Source organism: Halichoerus grypus, chromosome 5, assembly GCF_964656455.1.
Source record: "Halichoerus grypus chromosome 5, mHalGry1.hap1.1, whole genome shotgun sequence".
Classification (NCBI taxonomy): Eukaryota; Metazoa; Chordata; class Mammalia; order Carnivora; family Phocidae; genus Halichoerus; species Halichoerus grypus.
The window spans coordinates 84,564,506-84,584,917 of NC_135716.1; the positions used below are offsets into that span (position 1 = coordinate 84,564,506).

Sequence of the window (20,412 nt, forward strand, 5' to 3'; positions counted from 1 at the left end):
CCCCCCCAAACACTCCAGGGCAGCTCTCCAAGGCCCCATGTACCATATGCTATTTCTTTATGCACTTTTTTCTCTTTAACAAATGTTTCTTTCTGGACTCAGGCCAGTCCTGTTCAGCATTCATGCCCAAGCAGCATCTACTTCTCCCCGAGCGCTGGGTGGGGCTTGGGACCAGCTAAAGGCTCCAAACATCTGTGGGTATTGTGTCAAACCAGTCCAGCCTTGCCTAATCATCTGCTGAGGCAGCTTGCTGCTGAAGGCCTGGTGACAAAAAGGAGAGAGGTTTGTGCCAGAGGTGGCCGCCCCTGCAGCACCAAGGTACATCCAAAAAGCACTCACTCGCTTTGCTACCTTCTCAGTCCTACCAGCCCCAACCTCAGAACCCAGCCATGATAAGGAGATGCTTCCAGGTGGCAGTAAGACTTGGCCGGCACAGAGTCCTTCCTGGCGTCCCCCAGGTCCTGCCCAGACTGAACCCCAACTCAGCATTCGGATCCTCCACGGACTCCCTGGTCAGTAAGTTCCCAGCTCAGCCAGGTAGGCAGCCCTTCTCTTGGGGGCCTAGGGCATAGGAGCACCCCAAATTTCCTCTTCCCAGATGATGGCTGGGGCAAGTGGGCAGTGTGTTGGGGAGCTATTTGATTTGGCAAAGGGAAGGTGCTCTTAGGATATCAAGTAACCCAGATCAAGGGGCTCCTGGCTGGCTTAGCTGGTAGAGCATGTGACTCTTGATTTCAGGGTCGTGAGTTCAAGCCCCATGTGGGGCCTAAAGATAGGAAGAGAGGAAGGAAGAAAAACGAAGGAAGGAAGGAAGGAAGAAAAAGAAAGAAAGAGGGAGAGAGAGAGAAAGAAAGCAAGAAAGAAAGGAAGGAAGAAAGAAAAAAGCAGGCAGAAAGAGAAGGAAGAATGGGAAGGGAAGGGAGGAAAGGAAGGAAGGAAGGAAGGAAGGAAGGAAGGAAGGAAGGAAGGAAGGAAGGAAGGAAGGAAGGAAAAGCAAGCAGGCAGAAAGAGAAGGAAGGAAAGGAAAGGAAAAGAAAGGAAGGGGAAGGGGAAGGGAAGGGAAGGGAAGGGAAGGGAAGGGAAGGGAAGGGAAAGGAGACTAAGGAGCCCAGATCCAAAACTAAGACCACCAGGACACTTTCGTCCTGGTCTGAAACTTGTGTGGCCACCGATGAGTCACCTTCTTCCTGTGGAACTCAGACCGTTGCAACTGAGTTGGGGCATTTCCAGATGGACGGTCCTGTGTGAGGTTTGGTGAGCAGCCAGCCTACTGCCCACAGTTGTTACTGGTCCATGAGTGCTTGATGCCTCAGAGGGCTCGCTTTTCCCACAGATAGTTTCACACTTCTGTGGGCACTCGAAACATGTTTCAAAGGAGCCACCTTTCCAGGGCAGGCCCACAGTTGTGGACAGAACAGGGATAGCCCCTGAGGTAAGGAGGTGGTAGCAATGGTCCTCCACCACTGGTCGCACCCCCTAGGGTAGACAGTGTCTGAGGACAGGCTCTAGTCTGAGCATCAGCTCTTATACTCACAAGCTTGGCAACCTTAGCCATATTTCCTCAGTTTCCCCATCTGTACAGTGGGGCTTAGACTAGCAGTTCTTAGCTTCAAAGAACAGCTCACGGGTTTTTAAACAGGACAGTGGTAAGGCACACCACAGAGCAGTATGGCTTTACTTGTCAGCCCTGGTTCCTTTTTTTTCCTTCCTTTGCACCTTAGCGTCCCCTTGTCAGTCACCCTCAGGTGTCTCCTAGCCCTCTGCAAGGAAAATGGGCCGCTTCCTGTAAGTCAACACTGGTGGAAGGGCTTGAGGAGCCAAGAACCCAGGAGCAAGCCACCTAGAGGTCCCACAGCCCAAACAGCAGCCCCCATCCCCCAGGAAGCTGTTTAATCTCCCCGATTTTTCCCTCCCAGGTCTCAAGATTCTGTCTGGAGAAGACAGATTTTAAGGATTATGCCCTTCCTAATGCCAGCTGGTGTCCAGACATGCTGAACTTGTACCAGGAATTTCTGGAGAAGACCAAGACTGACGGCTGGATCAAACTGCCCTCCTTCAAGTCCAACAGAGACCACATCCAGGGGCTGAAGCTCCCATCTGGGTTAGCAGTGGCGTCAGGTAGGGCCTGGCCTGGGAAGGCCTCTGGGCATACCTGCTCCCCAGCGCACCGGGTGGGTTCAGCCAGTCTCTTTCACTGTGCTGACTCTCCTGGCCCTTGGGAAGGAGATCCACAAGCTCCCTTCCAGTTCTCAGCTGGAAGTTCTTTCTGTGTCTGACCCACCTCTGATGATGCAGCCCCAGGCAGGTAGAGGAGAAGAGAAGAGTATTCTCTCTGATCTCTGCTTCCCTCCTCCCATCCAAGAGAACACAACCCAGTGTCGGCCTTTGCTCCCAGCCAAGAGCCACCCCCTGAGCACAGCCCCTCAGCCCCCTGCCCTTCTGCCTTCTCGCTGGGTGTTCTTCCTATACTGTCAAGCCTTATCCCAAGTCCTCTTCTCTACCCAGTGAAGGCCCTAGGGCCTGCCTCCCCCACTGCGGGCCTCGGCACACTGTCCCTGCTCTACGGGGTCCACAGCCAGTCTCCCCAGACACCCACCAGATCAGATGGATAGAACTTTCCACCTTCAGCTTTCTTCATGTGTGTAGATGCATGTGTGTGCGTGTGTACATGCACATCCCTGTTTTCTTGTCTCTCTCATTTATATATGTGGTTTTCCTGCCCACTGATGAATGGGTGGTGCAGTAGGCAGATGGCCTTTGTGTTTATGCCACAAAGCAGGGTCACCAAAATAATTTTTTTCAAAATATTTGATATCCATCAAAAAAGGATGTAGTTGTTGTAGTAGTTGTTTTGGGGGAAAAAAATCAGGACTTTGATGGACTTTTCTGCACTTATTTTACTGTGTTTTTTTTTTTAAGATTTTATTTTTGAGTAATCTCTACACCCAATAGGGGGCTCAAACTCACAACCCCAAGATCAAGAGTTACATGCTCTACCAACTGAGTCAGCCAAGCACCCCGATTTTACTGTTCAGTACTGTTGTTATTTTGAATTATATGTGAATTACATGTTATAGTTTTAATTTCCCATGTTTAAGGTCTGTTAAAGTCTTGATCTGGCCATGAGCCTATCTCTACCCCTCAGCCAGGGAACTTCCTTGAGTATTTCTCCCTCCAGACTGAGGGGTCCCTGAGGAGAGGGCTGTGTCTCCAGTCTCAGATTGAACGCTCCCTGAGGGCAGAGGCTGGGTGTCCTCTGGTTCTCTCCTGGACCTTGTGCCTAAGGCAGGGCTCCACCCATGGTGCTGAATGACTGGCCCTGCATCGTGACTGGGCCCCACGCACTCATGCGCCCCCTTCTCCAGCTACGACACTGCCCATCTCTCCCTAGACAAAAGTGACTGGCGCATCTTCACCAGGTGCATTCAAGTGGAAGGACAAGGCTACGAGTATGTCATTTTTTTCCACCCATCCAAGAAGAAGTCCATCTGTCTTTTCCAACCTGGCCCCTACCTGGAGGGGGCCCCAGGGTAAGCCACAGGCAGGGCCTGGGTGGATGTTCTTGGCTGCTTTCTGGGCTTGGTTCAGCTGATGGATGAGCCACACCCCAGGCCCCGGAGTCTGTACCTCCCCCTAAGGAGCTAGGTGGGGGTGGTGAGCACTGGACTTCTGTCTCAACACCAGGGCACTGGAAGGGCGCTCTGGGTCATCTGGTCCAGTCCCCATTGTGCAGATAAGGAGAGCCTCCTTAGGGAGGTCTGAAATTTTTCCAATAAGAAGGTGGTCTTAGAGGCCACTTTGAGAAAGATGTTGTGAACTTGGAAGAGGACAAGACCTGGAGCCAGGCTTTCAGTCCTGCTCTGCCTTGCTGGCCTTGGAACCCTAAGCAAGCAGTTTAACGTCTGGCCTTCAGCCTTCTTACCTGAAACCTGAGGCAATAATATCCAACTGCCAGAATGCCTGGAACTATGTGTATGTACTCACAAATCATATGGCACAATATAGCTCTCAGACACCATCTTTCCAGACTTCATCTTTTGCCCAGGGGCAAACTGAGGCACACAGAGGTAAGGTAGCACAGTAGTACACACAACCAAGTCAGATCAGGTCTCTAATCCAGGACCTGGGACTCCAATCCATTGATCTCTCCATTATACTCTGCTGCCTTCAAACTTGGGATAGGCCCAGGAAGGAACTCACACTAGGTAAATTCCACAAGGGAGAGCAAGCTGGCCTTGAGCCTCTTGCTCTTGAGCAAGAGGCTCAAGGTCACTGGGCCACCAAGTCCATGGTCGTCTGCCTTCTCCTGCATCCCCGTTCCTTCTTTAGACAGTCACTGAAGGCTATTGGTGGTGCCAAAGTTCCTACAAGGGAGACAGAAGGGTGGGGGGAAGCTTTAGGGTCCCAAGGCCTGGGAGGGACTCAGTTGCAGTTATATTCAGAGATCTTAATAGATGTCAGCACCTCCACAGGCCATGGATTCAGACTGCAGCCCTTGGTCACCTTGGCCATCCCAAAGGCATCTTCGGTGAGGACAATGATTTTCCCACTGATGCATCAGCTGCTGGGGGACTAGGTCAGAGCCCTACACAGGTCAGGAATGCCCTTCATTCTGAAGAGGAAAACACCAGAAGGCAGGGATGGGGGGGTGAAGTATAGCTGATTTTTATTTCGGGGCTCATGGAAGTGGGGCAGGAGAGGCAGAGGAGGACCATCCAACACTGAAGCCAGTGGGTTGAGGGGTTCAGAGAAGAGATTCATACTGAACAGAAAGAAATACCCAGTTCAGGGATGCCTGGGTGGCTCAGTTGGTTAAGCGACTGCCTTCGGCTCAGGTCATGATCCTGGAGTCCCAGGGATCAAGTCCCGCATCAGGCTCCCTGCTCAGGAGGGAGTCTGCTTCTCCCTCTGACCCTCCCTCCTCTCATGTGCTCTTTCTCTCTCTCATTCTCTCTCTCTCTCAAATAAATAAATAAAATCTTAAAAAAAAAAAAAAGAAAGAAAGAAAAGAAAAAGAAACACCCAGTTCAGCCTATCTACTGTGTAGGGAAAAAAACCAGTTCTCAACTACTATGTCTTTCTCTCCTGTGTGTCTCCTTTACTACTCATACAGGACCTTTACTTCTGATAGTTCTGATCACCAAATGGGGAGAGGCTTTTCCCTACATGAGGCAATTCTGTGACACCAGCTGGGTGTCCTACAATTTAACTCCATTCTGACACCATCTACCTGGAGACAGCATCAGATCCCACAGGGTAAGGGCTCAGTCCACGAGACTGACCCCACTTCAGATGCCAAGAGCAAGTAGCAGGCCACCAGGTTCCCACAACTTCTGTCTGACTTGGCTATGTCAGGAAGCAAGAATTTCCTGTCCCCTTCAAGGGTCCTTCCAGCTGGACTAAGAATCAAATTGACATGAGACAGATTAACAGGAGAAAGTCAAATTTAATAGTGTACATACAGGCAATCCACACAGACACGGAAATTCTAAAGACAGGCAAAATGAAGACTACATGTCATCCTGAACTAAGGAGCAAGGGACAGGGGTCTGGGACTTTGAAGGGAAGGAATGCACTTCACAGGGCAATAAGAAGAAGAGCAGATGTTTGGTAATTAGCTGCTTGCCCTGCCATACAGATGGGTCACTCAGGTAAAATTTTTCTCTGGTAATAACCTTTATTCTGGGAAAGACCCCCAATTTAAATTCTTCTATGTAGTGAAGGGAGGGGCAAAAGTTTCCCTTGAGCCCACAGGGTCTCGATTGCCTTCAGCTCAAAATAATATTCACACCAGAGTGGCCCATCTTGGGACAGCTTGCCTTGGCCCCTACAGTTGCAAATCAGAGGTTCTCACAACCCCCTCCTGATGTTCAATTACTTTGCTAGAGAGGCTTCCAGAACTCAAGGAAACACTTATATTTACCAGTTTATCAAAGGATATGATAAAGGATACAGAAGAACAGCCAGATGAAGACATGCATACAGCGAGGTCTGGGAGTATCCCAAGCACATGCAGGCGTTTCTGTCCCTGTGGGGTCAGAGTGCATCACCCTCCCACTGGGCCTGTGTTTGCCAGCCTGGAAGCTCTCTGAACCCTATACCTTTGGGATTTTATGGAAGCTTCCTCACGCAGGCATGAACCATCATATACTCCATTTCCAGCCCTTCTTCTTTCTCTAGGAGCTTCTAATCATGGCTTCGTCTTTCTGGGGCTCCATCCAGGAGCCATTCAGGAGCCTGCCCAGAGTCACCTCAGTAGAACAAGACACTCCCATCACCCAGGAAATTACAAGGATTTCAACAGCACTGTGTTGAATCCAGGCCAGAGACATATATATATTTTCTATTTTGTCACAAGTATCCACCCAGCCCTAGGCAATGAGGAAGAATAGGTTGCTGGCTGATCAAGAGCTATCCTGCAGAATCCACACACTTGCCAATGGTACCCCTGTCTGGCCAATTAGGATAACAAGGGAAGAGCAGGTTTGGGGTTCTTTGGCACCAACTTCTTCTTCCCTCTTTCAAGCAATGTGGAAGTAGGGGGTTTTATAAACATTACCTCATGTAATCTGATGAAATAGGAATTATTTTTATTCAGAATTCATAGTGGAAAAACTTAGGCTCAGAAAAGCTTAGCAACTGGGTGCCTGGGTAGCTCAGTTGGTTAAGTGACTGCCTTCGGCTCAGGTCATGATCCTGGAGTCCCTGGATCGAGTCCCGCATCGGGCTCCCTGCTCGGTGGGGAGTCTGCTTCTCCCTCTGACCCTCCCCCCTCTCATGTGCTCTCTCTCATTCTCTCTCTCTCAAATAAATAAATAAAATCTTTTAAAAAATTAAAAAAAGAAAAAAAAAGAAAAGCTTAGCAACTTAACAACTCAGCAACTTAGCAACTTGCTCAAGATCAGACTGGTAGTGAGAGGTGGAGCATGGAGTCGAACCAGGTTGGTGTGGTTCCATGGCTCCCAGCTCTTTCCCCTCCTGGTGGTGGGAACAAGAGGGTAATCCATGCTAGCTTGGCCCTGGTGTAGCGATGGGTAAGGTGGGAGCTGGCCCAAGGCCATGCCTCAGAGCCCAAGCCAAAAAGCACAGGGGCTTTTCCATCCCTTGTATGAGCGCACCTTTCCAAATGATGGCAATTGCTGCCAGCAATTAGGTGATGAATCAGAAAAAAAATGTTTTTCCATTAACTTTTTTTTTAAAAGATTTTATTTATTCATTCCAGACACAGAGATACAGGGAGAGAGAGCACGAGCAGGGGGAGAGACAGAGGGAGAAGCAGGCTCCCCGCTGAGCCAGGAGCCCAACATGGGGCTCGATCCGAGGACCCTGGGATCATGACCTGAGCAGAAGGCAGACGCTTAACCATCTGAGCCACCCAGGCACCCCTTTCCATTAACTTTATCAGAAAAGAAAAAAAAAACTCAATTTTTCCTGACGAAATAAAATAATTATGTCAGGGGTTGCTCATGCTGCTGAAGCAACATGGGAGAAAAGCTGAAGTGACTTGGACCAGTTTGATCAGCTGGGATCCTGCTCTGCTTCCTTTCTTCTCCTGTAGAAAGATAGAGGCAGGATGGCTCCACATCAGGATCAGGGTGGGTGGCGGGGAAGCTTGCAGCCCTGGCCTTGTTCCTGCCCCACCCCACCCCCAGGTTTGCACATGGGGGGTCGCTGGCTGCCATGATGGACGAGACCTTCTCTAAAACTGCTTACCTGGCTGGAGAGGGGCTATTCACAGTAAGCCTCAACATCAGGTTCAAAAAGTAAGTATGGATCCTTGGGCGTTGGCCAAAGTCATGCCCTTTTTATCACTGAGGAGTGGCCATGGTCAGGGGTTGGGTGCGGGAGCCCTGTCAGCCGCCCTCCTCCCCAAGCCGCTGCTCAGCTGACCTTCTACTCCCGGCCAGAGCACAGCCTCTGCCATCAGACTCTGGAAGTCTGCAAGTGGGCCGCGAGCCCTGAGTCACTTATTCCTTGAGGCAGAGTGGGATGAAGAGAAGGCTGGGGAAACAGAGGGGTGAAGGGATGGCGGCCAGGGATTCACATGAGGGATGGACTAAGCCACCTCCCCTTCCAGCTTGATCCCTGTGGGCTCTCTGGCTGTACTGAAAGTTGACGTGGAAAAGATCGAGGACCAGAAGCTTTACATGTCGTGCATCGCCCAGAGCAGGGACCAGCAGACAGTCTATGCTAAGTGCTCAGGTAAAGAGGTTCTCAGCCTCAGCGCCAGACTCTGTCCTGCCACCATCACCCTCAGGACCAATGGAAGGAAGAATGCTGAGGATGCGCTCCCAAGCTGGGATCCAGCTTTTTAGAGTGGGACTGGGCACCTGCTGTAGACTCCAATGAAGGAGCACCTGGCTAGGATTCTTTTCTATGTAGGAGTGGCCCAACCTGTTCCACAAGGACAGGATCGGACACCAGGTGACAGGATGCAAATGCGCAGAGCACCCCAACCAGCTCCTGACATTCAGCTTGTCCTCTTCTCTGCAGGTGTTTTCCTGCAGCTGCAGCTGGAAGAGGAGTCATCCCAGTAACAGTCACTGTGCCTTCCTGCTGACTGCCCTGCCTGCTTGGGACCCACTGCACGGCAGGGAGGGTCCCCAGGAAGTGACTGGTGACGGGAAGGAGAGGGCGCGTTCCTCTGAATAAATAGATTCGTGGCGTCATTCTCAGGCTAAGACCCTTCTGTAGTAGGAAATCAGAATCCTGACAGCACCTCCCACACACCCACTTCCCCAGCCAGCGCCAAGAGATCTCCTGAGCACCTGCAGGTGCCGGGCCCTGGGTGAGGCACCAAGCACACAGTGAGGAAAGACTTTAAAGGGTATAGCCTGGGGGGGGGGGGTGACATAAAGTTTTGTTTCTTAGAAAGATGACTCTGGTGGCAGTAAAGGGAGGGTCAGCAAGCCTGAAGGTGGGAACCCTGGTTAGGAGACCCCTGCACGGCCCCCAGCTAAAGACAGTAAGGGCCTGCCGTGGGTCAGAGCTTTGAAGATGAAAGATGGAACATGTTACAAACAAAAGAGCGTGGGACTTTGCCACTAATTATAGGTAGTGGATTTGTGAAGAGTCTTCCAGGATGCCTCCAGGCTTCTGGCCTAGGAATTGCAGGTGGCATTACCAGGAGTGCAGAGAAGCAGGTTTGAGGTGGGGGTGAATAACAAGCTTCATTTTCCACGCACTGAGCTTGAAGTGCCCATGGTACTTCAGCCACATGGTGAGCACCAGCAGGAGCCTGGATATTGTGGTCTGGAGCTTGAGACGGATGAACAACTGCCTCAGTCTGTAAATCATCGACGTAAAAATGGACATGGAACCCCTGGGAGGGAAGTATAGAGTGAAAGGAGGGGAAGGGGGAGAAATGAAGGCTAGGGAAGCGGTCATAGATAGAACTTGCAGTTGGGCAAAGGACAAAAGCCACCAGAGACCAAGGATAGGACAGGATTGACTATTCTGAAGAGGGAGAGGTCAGCAGTGTCAAATGTTAAAAAGAAGGCAAGACAGATGGGGACTCAAAACAGGCCTTTGCCTTTGGCAATGAGGAAGGTGAGGGTCTTCTTTGCTGGGTGGGAGCAAAATCCAGATTATGGTGAATGAAAAAATGGATGGGACTGACAAAGTGAATCTAGATGATTCTTTCTAGGAATGTTGTTGTTATTGATGATGTTATTTAAGGAAAGAGGGTTGACTATATTTATAAATTGCTTTGGAAGGAGCCAGTGGAGAGAGGCTGAAACTCTAGCAGGGAGAGAGGTGTCATCCAGCAGAACAGCTATCTGGTCTCAGAGATGGATCAAGAGCACCGCTGGAGACAGCAGCAGCGACTCTGATACCAAAAAAGGAAGGAGTAGACGGGGGAGTGCATAGCAGGATGGGAGGTTGAGGGGATTCATGCCAGAGGACTTCAGTGCCCTCAGTGAAACAGGAGGCAAGGCCCTCAGTGGGGAGAGAGGTCTGGAAGAAGGGCAATGATTGCCATAGGCCACTGGGGGATCAGAACAAACCGACCCGGTACATGTAGGCCGAGGCATGCAGAAGGCCCAACCGCTGGTGGAAAACGGGGGTCTGGAGTATACTGACCTGGGGTGAGGGGAGGGCGTGAGCCAGCTAGCAGGACTACAGGATGATGGCGCTAAGTCAGGCAAGGAGACTGTGGTAAAGGAGAAAAAAGAACATGGCTAGCGCACATTTTTGAGGAGGAGTGGTCTGACATGAAGGAGAAGAATAGAGACTGGAGGAGGCAGTCGTCATCTGGGAGAAGCCAGAGTCTCCTCTGAGCAGAGGAGAGAAGTGGGAAACTGAGCAGCTGCCTCAGGGACAGGCAGGATGCCATCAAAACTAAGTGGGTGCAGAGGATGCCCAGGAAGAGGTCCAAGGACTTGAGAAGTGTTACCAAAGAATGAGAACTCCAAGGGGGCATATCACAAAGGATTTTATTATTAGATGTGGTAAAGCCAAATACTGAGACAGGTAAACCTTTACATCTCTGAAGTGTAACCCATATTTTAAATAGAAGAGACATAAAGTCCAGTTGTTGGTGTCTAGGAGTCACTCAGGAATCTGGCTGACAAAAGCTCTGCCATCTTTAACACATGACTCCCAAAATCATCCTGGATGTTGATATCCAGTTGCCAGATGAGAGAAGAGACAATCACAAGAGAGGTGTTTGGGACCAAGCCTCAAAGTATTTCCATTGACTAGAACTCAGTCATGAGGCCCCACCAATCAACAAAGGGAGGTTGGTTGGAAAATATGGTCTAACTACATGTTGGGGAAGAAAGGGCAAAGGGTTTGGTGCGTAGCTGGCAACCACTGTCTCCGTTTGAGAGGAGGATGGGCGGAGGAAGGAAGAGTCCATATCCAAACCCTTATCCTGGGAAGTGAAGAATTCAAGTTCAGGATGAGACTGAGGTTCCAGGAGCTGGGACCCCCATCCTGGCACAGGGTGGAAATCTACAGAGGTGGGAAGCTCTCAGGCAAGACCCCACAGCAGGGCTGGGAATGTCAGCCTTGACTGGCTAAGGCCAGGAGAACAGGCAGGGATATTGGTAAGGGAAATAAGGTTATCAGCTGCTGGAACACTTCCCTAGGCTCTAGGGCTTTGATAAATGCCTCTCCTCTCCAGGACGTCAAGTATTACAGCTTTCTAGGCAGAAACGGGGAGTTGCTGCCTGCACACTTAAAACAAAATTCATCTGGAATGCAACTACTGTAAAGGTAGATGGAGTGGAATCCAACTAGTCACTCAGGCAAATGTGGCAGTTTAGTCTGCTTAAAGCAGAGGATAGGGGCCCCTGGGTGGCTCAGTAATTTAAGCGTCTACCTTCGGCTCAGGTCATGATCCCAGGGTCCTGGGATCGAGCCCCACATTGGGCTCCGCTTCTCCCTCTCCTGCTGTCCCTGCTTGTACTCTCTCTCTCTCTGTCAAATAAATAAATCTTAAAAACAAACAAACAAAAAAAGCAGAGGATATGTTTTCTCCAGGTTCCTGAGTCAAGTGTCAAGAGAACCAAAGAGTGAATAATGCAAGTGTAAGAATAACCAATTCAAGAAGGCAGGAAACTCTGGTAGCTCATACCAGCTCTTAAAGAAAGGGCCCCGAAGGCCTTCCTGGAACTGCAGAGCTAAGTCATTCATCAAAGGTCTCACGTAAGGAGCCAGAGCTGTAAGTCACAATATACCACCAACCCCATCACCTGCCAGTGGCCACAGTGAGCCCTGTAGCAAATTATGCTATTAGGCCATGCTCAAAGCCATGGAAAGACAGCTTAGTGAGACCCAAAAGCCCAGGGAGTCTCAGAGCAGTTGCCTGCCTGCTTGGAGGAAAGTCCTGTGCCCTGCCTGCCTCTTCATCAGGCTTGAACCCAGATGATTTCGGTAATGCCCAGTCCTCCAGGCGTCCCTCTACAGTGGCACCAGCAGGAAGAAGGCGATCAGGGCCTCGGGTCACATGTGATGCTCTCCAGGAGTGGCAGTGATGGTGAAGAGGCGGTGCTCCGGGCCCCATTCAAGGGAGCATGTCTGCTCCAGTCCAAAGAACTCTAGGGTCCAAGTAAAAAACAATGCTCTTTGACATCGAAGATCTGGCTTCTAGCCTCACCTCTGCTCTGTTTGGCACGTCATTGCTTTCTGGGTCTTTTCCTTGCTCTATACAAATGGAAGGACAGGTGAGGTGATGTCTAAGTTCCTTCCAGGTCTGATATCTTCTTGTTCTCATTAAGTCAACTTGTGGCCACTCCGTGTGCCAGTCACTTGCTTGATGGCTCTCAGATCCCTGCTCCGCCCGTACTCTGCCTTAGACTGTGCAGGCCCAGTGCCTACAACCTGCATTTCCCAAGGCTCCTTTGTCACCTGGCTTTGAGAGGCCCTGGTGGCAGACTGGAAGGTGGGAAGTAGCAAGAAGTTAGGGTAGTTCGCCCCTTCTCTTTGCTTTGAAAGGCAACTCAAGTAATGGCTGTGTCTCCACGCTTCCAGATCCTGCTAGACCGTCCTAACCAACCTATCTGCCTTTTTAGCTCTTTCAACACCTTTGTAACAAGTTCCCTATGTTAAACTCCCTCTGTTCAACTGCCCAGCAGTTGCTATTTTCCTCACCAAACCCTGACTGATGCAGCCAGGCTATGGATGATCTATACCCAGTTCTTAGTCCCACTGCTGTCCGACCCAGGTGGTGTGCACTCTTCTATGTGCCCTTGATTTTAACCACCAAGAGAAGGAAATGGAAGGAGAAAGAGAGCCAGACCAAAGTGAACTGTCAACGACTGAGACAATCCTAAACCAAATCTCTGCCCATTTTCCCTCTGCATCTGTACAAATGAACACAGCTGGAGAAAAATCTCACAACCATGCTGTTTGGTCTCAGCATAAAGTCGTGGCTGCTATCCTTTAGGCGAGCCTGCAATACTGCCCAGCAGCCACCTTGCCTTTCCCCTGTCCTCCTGGGTGACTGTTCCTTTCCTGGTCCTTTCTACTCAAGCCCTAGAGTCACCTCCTCCGCCAACCATCATCACTCTCAGCTGGTAACCTTACATCCTGCTTCCTGAGCAATTAGAAGCATTCAGAGGGAACAAGTTCCCACCACCCACTCCTCCACCTTCTACCTCTACTCAGTTATTCTACCTTCTCTCCGGTAACTGGGTGAGCTGTCCACACAGCAAGCAAAGGACAAGCTCCAGATTGATTTCTCATGCGCAATACCTATTCTTTGTGTCTACTCAGGAATATTGCTGCATTAATTCTCCTTTGTCTCTTCTACATTACCAATTCTCCCCTTCCTATGGAATCTTTCCCATCAGCATACAAACATACCATTATTTCTGTGATTTAAAAGTTTCACTCTGGGGGCACCTGGGTGGCTCAGTTGGTTAAGCATCCGCTTTTGGCTTAGGTCATGATCCCAGGGTCCTGGGCTCCCTGCTCAGAGGCGACTCTGCTTCTCCCTCTCCCTCTGCCTGCCACTCCCCCTGCTCATGCTCTCTCTCTCTCTCTCAAATGAATAAATTTAAAAAAAAAACTTCTCTCTTGATTCCACTTCCCGCTTGGCCACTACCCCACTTGCCCCTGCTTTTTCAGCAAATTCTTCAAGAGAGGTTTGTTGGGTTTTTTGCTCTCTCTTTCCCCTAACCTTTCTGCAGCCCACTCCAACCAGGCTTTTGCTTCTACCACTGCACTGAAACTGCTCTTGGCAAAGTCACCAATGACTTTGCATTGCTAAATCCAATGATCGATTCTCAGTCCTCACCTTACTGGGTCTTGCCACAGCATCTGGCACAGCTGGTTCTCCTCCTCTCCCCTCTAAATGATGGCGTGCCCAGTGCCTGGGTGGCTCAGTCATGATCCCAGATGCCAGATCGAGTCTTGCATCAGGCTCCTTGCTCAGCGGGGAGTCTGCTTCTCCCTCTGCCCCTCCTCCCATTCGTTCTCTCAATCTCTTTCTCTCTCTCTCTCATAAATAAATAACATCTTCCAAAAAAATGTTGGCGTGCCCAGGACTCAGTCTTGAACCTTGAGCCCAGGATCCTTACTCTTTTCTACCTACACTTCATCAAGTCTCTTGACTTTAAATTCCATTTTCATTTCTCTTGGTGCCCACACTTACATTTCCAGTCTGGACCTTTCCTCTGAGCTCCAGGTTCATATATGCAACTGCTTACTCAATGTCTCCATTTAGATGTCTGGCAGGCTTCTCAAACTTCATAGACCCAAAACTGAACTCCTAATCTTTCCTCTTCTCAGCAAATGGTAACTCCATTCTTCCAGTTGCTCGGGCCAAAAACCTTGGATCATTCTTTCTCTTTATACGGGGATGGATCCATTTATTGACTTGATCTTCAGAACACATCTAGAAACTGACTACTAAAATCCTGATCTATGCCCCAATCATCTTGTGCAAAGATTATTTCAATAGTCTCCTATCTGATTTCTCTAATTATGCCCTTATCCCCTTCATTTTGTTCTCACCAGAGCAACCCTTTTAATACATGGCAAGTCATATCACTCCTCGGCTCAAATAAAAGCTAAAATTTTCACAGCTTTTATGTGCCTATGAGTCCCAACAGCATCTGGCCTTATTATCCCTCTGACTCCATCTCCCCTTCACTCATTCTGTTCCAGCTATGCTGACCAGTTTGCCTCCTTGAACACTCCAGGCATGCTTCTGCCTGAGCACCGCTCATTGATGATTCCTTCTGCCTAGAATGCTTTTCCCTCAGAAAACCTTCCTCTTTCCATGTCATTACTGAAATATTCCCTTCTCAATGTGGCCATCCGTGACCACCCCATTTAAAACTGAGTGCTCTTCTATGATCCTTCCCTACTTTATTTTCTTCCCAACACTGATTTCCTTCTCATAAACTGTACTTTTTTTGCTAATTTTTTTTGTCTGTTATCTTTCTTCCTCCACTAAAGTATCAACTTCACCTGGGTAGAAGATGTACCTGTTTTCTCACTGCTATATCCTCCAGTCCAGCACAGTGCTTGGCACATAGTAGGTAGTCTGTAACTGAATGAATGAATGAAGCCGCAAAATCAAACTTCCCTGAATTCTACCCTACCTCTGGACTTACTATAAAAGCCAAAAATGTCGTCATCAAGCCAGATTGAGTTGGGGTTTCTGTTTTCTTGTGCTTTTAGCGGAAGTGAGCTGAACTGATGCCCATGTGAGATAACTCACTTAATCCTCATACCAACTCTGAGAGTTAGGTATGTTCTCTCCCTCTTCCAGATGGGAAAGGTGAACCCCAGAGAGATTAAGTTATGTGCCAGAGATCACACAGCTAGTAAATTGCAGAGGGATCCTCAACCCATCTGACTGATGCTAAAGCCTAGAGTTCTTGGCTGCAGCACTCCACACAGACCACCCTCCCCAGAAAGGCCACCAGGGCTGAGCTGAGTCAGGAGTCACGGAACTGGAGGGTTTGAGGCACCAGGGATCTCCACAAAAGAAACACATGCTCTTGGGTGCCTGGGTGGCTCAGTCGTTAAGTGCCTGCCTTCGGCTCAGGTCATAATCCCAGGGTCCTGGGATGGAGCCCCGCATTGGGCTCCCTGCTCCACGGGAATCCTGCTTCTCCCTCTCCCACCCCCCCCGCTTGTGTTCCCTCTCTCGCTGTCTCTATCGAAAAATAAAGATAAAAATCTTAAAAAAAAAAAAAAGAAACACATGCTCTTTTAAAACTCTCAAGTATCAGATGTCAAAATAACCATCTTGTTTCCTATATCCTGTTGTTGTTTGCATGTTTATTGTCTGTCTCTCCCCTTAGCCTGCTCCCCATTCTATATATCCCCAGCACCTACACAGTGAATGGATGAATAAACTGATTCAGGGATAATTCTGCTTAGTGTCATTAATTCATTCAACAAATCCTGATTGAGCACCTGCCTTGTGCTAAGCACTGTCTTCATGACACTTACAGTCTAATTAAGACAGTAGATAAATAATCACATACAAAAATCACAGAAGAAAAAAACCTGTGACCAATGCCAGAAAGGAAAAGTATGGGGTGCTGGGAAAGCATACAACAGAAGCCCCTATTTAGATGGGAGGTTGTCAGTGAGGGCCTCCAGATCTGAAGGATGAAAGTGGGGAGTCATCCTAGGAAGGGAAACAGCCTATGCAAAGATCCTAAGGAGGGAATGCGCCTCATGTCTTTGAGAGACTGAGGGATGGCGGGTGCAGCTGAGGGGCTGATCTTGCCAATGGCGGCCTGTGCTTCCTAGGATCCTCTTGCAGGGGAGGGGAAGGGAGGAGAGGCACCCTCCACGTTTGCAGGTGAACAGCCTTCTGCCAACGACAAGGCACACAGGCCAGCCGGAGCTCGACCCACTGATAGAACCAGCTCTGTCCTCAGTGTCTCCTTGTCCAGAAATCTGGATCCTGATCACTTTTCCTTGGGCCATGTAGTTCAGAGAACTAGTCACTGCAAGTCACTCTGTCTGAGAGCTACTGCGATGGCTCCGGACTAGGACAATGGGGGCCAAAGCAGGATTCCAGCAAGGACGGCTTTGCACAATATGCAGTGTGTGTGACCACGGCTATAGGTTTCTGCTAGCAAGGCTAGGGTGCAGGCCGGGCAGCACAGAGGGATGGAGGCCACTGCCCACTGATGACCTCCTTCTTCTTCACCGCAGCCCTCCTAGGGGGCCAGCAGAGGAGGCTGGGACCCAGGACTGGCTTGCTGCTGGAAACCTGGAGGAAGGAGTTAAGGCCGGGCTGATGACCGTGGAGACAGAGCTCTGTTTATCCAGGAAAAGAGGTCGGACGTAGGCAACGGAGGCCCCTGCCAACTCCTCCCTGAACGACTGGGCTGGGGGAGCAAGCTGGAGAGGAAGCTGCTCCCCTCCGGGCTCTGCACACCAGCCAGCCGAAGGCCAGGAACCAGCGGCAGCCCACAGGTGAGGCCTGCGCTCCGGCCGTCTGACCGAGCCCGCCGTGGGCTCGGACTCCCAGGCCGGCGGACGCTCGGAACGTCGCGGTCCCGCGGGTGGGGCGCGGGGGCGCGGTGAGCGAGCGGCGGCGGAGCCTCGGGGAGCAGGCTCTGGGGGTGGCAGAGAATCAATAGCGCCTTTGTGCTCAGTGTTTTCCTAGGGAGGGAAGGAGTGGAGAGTGGGAGTGGCGGCCCAACGGCCGCTCCGCCCTGCAGACTCGGGATGCCTTGGGGCTGGGAGGCTGGAGCAGGACAACCAGGGCTGGGAGAGGAGGGTATTCTGTGACCCCCCGTCCCCGGGGGTGCGACTCCTGGGACCGGCCCTGGGTGCTCCCAGGACAGCAGTCAGCTGTGCAGCGAGTGGGCTTCTGGCCTGGAGCCACTCAGAAAGGAGAGGGAGGAGCAAGAGGAAGCAGGGGGGCTGGGGCCGAAGGACGGCTCAGGCTGGAGAGCCTTGCTCCCAGCTCCGGGCGAAGGCAGCCCGAGGGGCGCCACCCAAGACCTTGGAGGAGAGTCTGAGTTCGGGATGGGCGAGGGAGAAGGGGATCAGCCTGCCAAGGGCCTCTGCGTCTCTTCAGGGGAGCAGGATGTACCAGGAGGGTTCGGGATCCGTGTCCGAGTTTGTGACTACAGACCTTTTGATAATTTGAGAATGTTCCTCCATTCTCCGAATAGTAGCCTGGAGTTCTAGTGGGTGTGTTGGGCCTTCTAACTCTTTAGTGAGTGAGCATCTTTAGCACTAATGGCAGAGTCTGAGATCGCGGGTGTCTAAAGGCCTGCGTCTGAAAATGTGACTGTCCAGTGCCCTCCATTTCTCCCCAGGCCCCCAGGCTTCACCGCCCCCCTTGTTTTTCCTGCTCAGATAGGGGCCAGTGTACCGGGCGGGGGGGGGGGGGACGGGGGGGCGGGGGTGGAGTGCGCCGTGGTCGACCAACCGGTGTATGTTCTCAGTATCACCCACCTCCGGCCCTCTTCTGTCCTCCACAGGCCTCCACCGGGAACGCTGAATTTGCACCTACTCGGTCTCGCGGAATTCGGACCCCACTGCATGTGGCTCTTGGAGAAAGCCGGCTACCGGCTGGGGCCCCCGGAGTCCAGGCCCCGATGGGCGCCGTCCAGCCTGCTCCCTAAGCGCCGAGCCCCGGGCCCGCCCGCGCGCGCCTGCCCCAACGTCCTCACTCCCGATCGCATCCCGCAGTTCTGCATCCCGCCTCGGCTCCCGGACGTCAGGGGCGCCGAGCCCCCGGCCGGGCGCAGCCTCCCCGCGGCCTGTTCGCTGCCGCACCTGGCAGGCCGCGAAGGCTGGGCCTTCCTGCCCGAGAGCCCGCACACGCGCCGGCGCGAGTCCCTGTTCCACCCGCCGCCCCCGCCGCCCGCCGCCGCCCCCGCCCCCGCCCGGGGGCTTTCCCCAGCGCACGCCCGGCTGCACGTGTCCGCCCCGGACCTGCGCCTCTGCCGGGCCGCCGACAGCGACACGGCCTCGTCGCCCGAGTCGTCGCCCTTCGGCTCGCCGCGGCCTGGCCCCGGCCGGCCCCGGCCGCACTCGCTGGCCCCCGAGGAGGCGAGCTCGGCCGACACCAGCCCGCACGCACCGCGCCGCGCGGGGCCGCCCGGGCCGCCGCTCTTCCACCTGGACTTCCTGTGTTGCCAGCTGCGGCCGACCAAGGACAGCGTGCTGCGCCTCGCGCCCCGCGGCGGCCGGCTGCGGCTCTCCGCCGACTACCAGGCCGGGCCCGGGCGGCTGCGCCTGCGCCTGGTGAGCGCCGAGGGCCTGCCGCGGTCCCCCGCCGGCCCCGGGAGCGGCGGCGGCGGCTGCTGCGTGGTGCTGAGGCTGCGGCCGCGCGTCCGGCCACGGGGCCAACGGAGCCGCGTGGTCAAATGCAGCGCCAACCCCATCTTCAACGAGGACTTCTTCTTCTACGGGCTGGGCCCGCCAGACCTGGCCGCCCGCAGTCTGAGGGCCAAGGTGCTGGACAGGGGCGCAGGCTTCCGCAGAGACGTGCTGCTGGGGGAGTGTGAGACGCCCCTCACTGCCCTGCTGCCCCCCTTGGGTGGGGGGCTAGGTCCAGGGACCTCCCTGGCGCCTGCCCATCTCAGCCTGTAGACTGGGAGACTGTCTCTTCCTCAAAGAGGTCTTCGTTCTTTTCACCTGCCCAGCCTGTATTTATTTTTGCTAATAAAATGTCTGTTTTTAGCAGGATCTCTCCCCTTTTCGGCACCCTACACTCAGATCTACAGCCTGCTCTCTTCCCTCAGTCTTGGCTATACCAGGGATGGAAGAAGCTCATTCACGCTGAGTTGGAGCAGACCTCAAGTGGTGGTTTTCAAACTTGAGTGAGCATTAGAGTAATCAGACATCAGCAGTCCTGGGCTCCATCCCCAAGAGATGCTGAAGCTAGGTTAATAGGTCTGGGCTGGGTAGGGCCCTGTCCAAAAAGGCCTCCACCCCTTCAGGGGGCCCTCCCATCACTGCAGAAAAAGCTCTGTGACCGAAACCAACATTAGCCACCTTGCCCCCAGGGGGTTCCTTGGGGCTGCGCAGGGGAAATCAGCAATCCCCCACTCATCTACCTCCTCCCCACTTGTACCCACATCTGTCCTGAGGAGAGATGAAATTTCCGTGTCTTGAGAGTGAGTCAGGAGACGTCAGCACACAGTGCTGAGCTAGGTGTCCTCTCTCTTGCCTATGCCTGTGCCACCCCAGGGCGCGAAGGCGCAGCCAGGTGTCCGAGTAGCGCTTGAGGACTGGATGGTGGAGATAAAATGTCCCAGGGATTGAGATGGGGAGGGCGTCCTACCTGAGTGTGAGAGCTCTTCTCAAAGATGCCCAGAAAAAGCTACCCCAGTGAGTAGGGGGAGGGGGGGGAAGGAGATGGATAAATGTAGGTCAGATTGTGTTTACCTCCTCCTACCTGAATGTCCCTGACGTCAGCAGTGACCTTCTTCTTCTTCTTCTCTCTCTCTCTCTCTCCACCTTCCCTGGAGTTGGTTCCTGTTGGCTCAGGCCAGGCTTAGAGGAAGGAAGGAGGGAGGGAGGGAGAGGAGGAGGAAGGCACTGGGCCAACCCAGCTTCTTTCCCCCTCCCCCTTGGGCCCTTTCTCAGTTTCCATGGTGCCTTGAACCAGGGATGAGCCTGCTGGATCCCGATAAACCTCAGCATGTGTAATGTTAACACAACACACACGCACTTCTGTCAGATCGCTGGGATGCCTTCTCCCTCCCCTGATTAGGTGCCCCCACCAGCTGCCCCAGCCCAAGGCCAGGGAAACCTTGCTCCAGCTGTCCACCAGGTGGTAGCATTGACCAAACAATAATAAGGGCTAATATCACCCAGCAAGGAACTGTTCTACAACTGGTCAACTCATTTATACCTCCTAGCAACTCCCAGGAGGATTAAGTACTGTTGTTAGCCAATGTGACCTTGGGCTTTACTCCTATAGTGAGGAGTAAAGCTAGGATATAGGCGTAAAGCTAGGATTTGAAC

General features: G+C 52.3%; 2 protein-coding genes and 1 long non-coding RNA gene across 13 annotated transcripts in view; 2 read left to right on the forward strand and 1 right to left on the reverse strand.

Moving 5' to 3' along the window:
• The window catches only part of LOC118552380 (uncharacterized), a 105,054-nt gene that overhangs the window by 42,972 nt on the left and 41,670 nt on the right, over window positions 1–20,412 (reverse strand). The gene's annotated exons all lie outside the window — the stretch shown is intronic.
• THEM5 (thioesterase superfamily member 5) lies at window positions 272–8,669 on the forward strand. Of its 2 annotated transcripts, XM_036118785.2 has the most exons (6): window positions 273–512; window positions 1,917–2,118; window positions 3,392–3,530; window positions 7,653–7,763; window positions 8,078–8,202; window positions 8,494–8,669. In XM_036118785.2, the coding sequence occupies exons 1-6, from the start codon at window positions 390–392 to the stop codon at window positions 8,535–8,537; spliced, it is 744 nt and encodes a 247-aa protein (XP_035974678.1). In that variant the 5' UTR covers window positions 273–389; the 3' UTR covers window positions 8,538–8,669. The 2 variants fall into 2 exon arrangements, with proteins under 2 accessions (XP_035974679.1, XP_035974678.1); XM_036118786.2 differs by lacking the exon at window positions 8,078–8,202 and having other exon boundaries at window positions 272–512.
• On the forward strand, window positions 8,677–19,122 carry C2CD4D (C2 calcium dependent domain containing 4D). 3 transcript variants are annotated; one of them, XM_036118780.2, is made up of 3 exons: window positions 8,677–8,788; window positions 16,633–16,896; window positions 17,916–19,122. In XM_036118780.2, exon 3 carries the CDS (start codon window positions 17,977–17,979, stop codon window positions 19,030–19,032), a length of 1,056 nt encoding a protein of 351 aa, XP_035974673.2. In that variant the 5' UTR covers window positions 8,677–8,788; window positions 16,633–16,896; window positions 17,916–17,976; the 3' UTR covers window positions 19,033–19,122. The 3 variants fall into 3 exon arrangements, with proteins under 3 accessions (XP_035974673.2, XP_035974674.2, XP_035974676.2); XM_036118781.2 differs by lacking the exons at window positions 8,677–8,788; window positions 16,633–16,896 and adding an exon at window positions 17,156–17,288; XM_036118783.2 differs by lacking the exons at window positions 8,677–8,788; window positions 16,633–16,896 and adding an exon at window positions 17,474–17,622.

Bases quoted from the DNA above. Each gene is read 5' to 3' on its own strand.
- THEM5 (XM_036118785.2), top strand. From the start codon at position 390: ATGATAAGGAGATGCTTCCAGGTGGCAGTAAGACTTGGCCGGCACAGA. The intron at 513-1,916 runs GTCAGTAAGTTC...TTTCCCTCCCAG, and splicing joins GATCCTCCACGGACTCCCTG to GTCTCAAGATTCTGTCTGGA. The intron at 8,203-8,493 runs GTAAAGAGGTTC...TCTTCTCTGCAG, and splicing joins AGTCTATGCTAAGTGCTCAG to GTGTTTTCCTGCAGCTGCAG.
- C2CD4D (XM_036118780.2), top strand. From the start codon at position 17,977: ATGTGGCTCTTGGAGAAAGCCGGCTACCGGCTGGGGCCCCCGGAGTCC.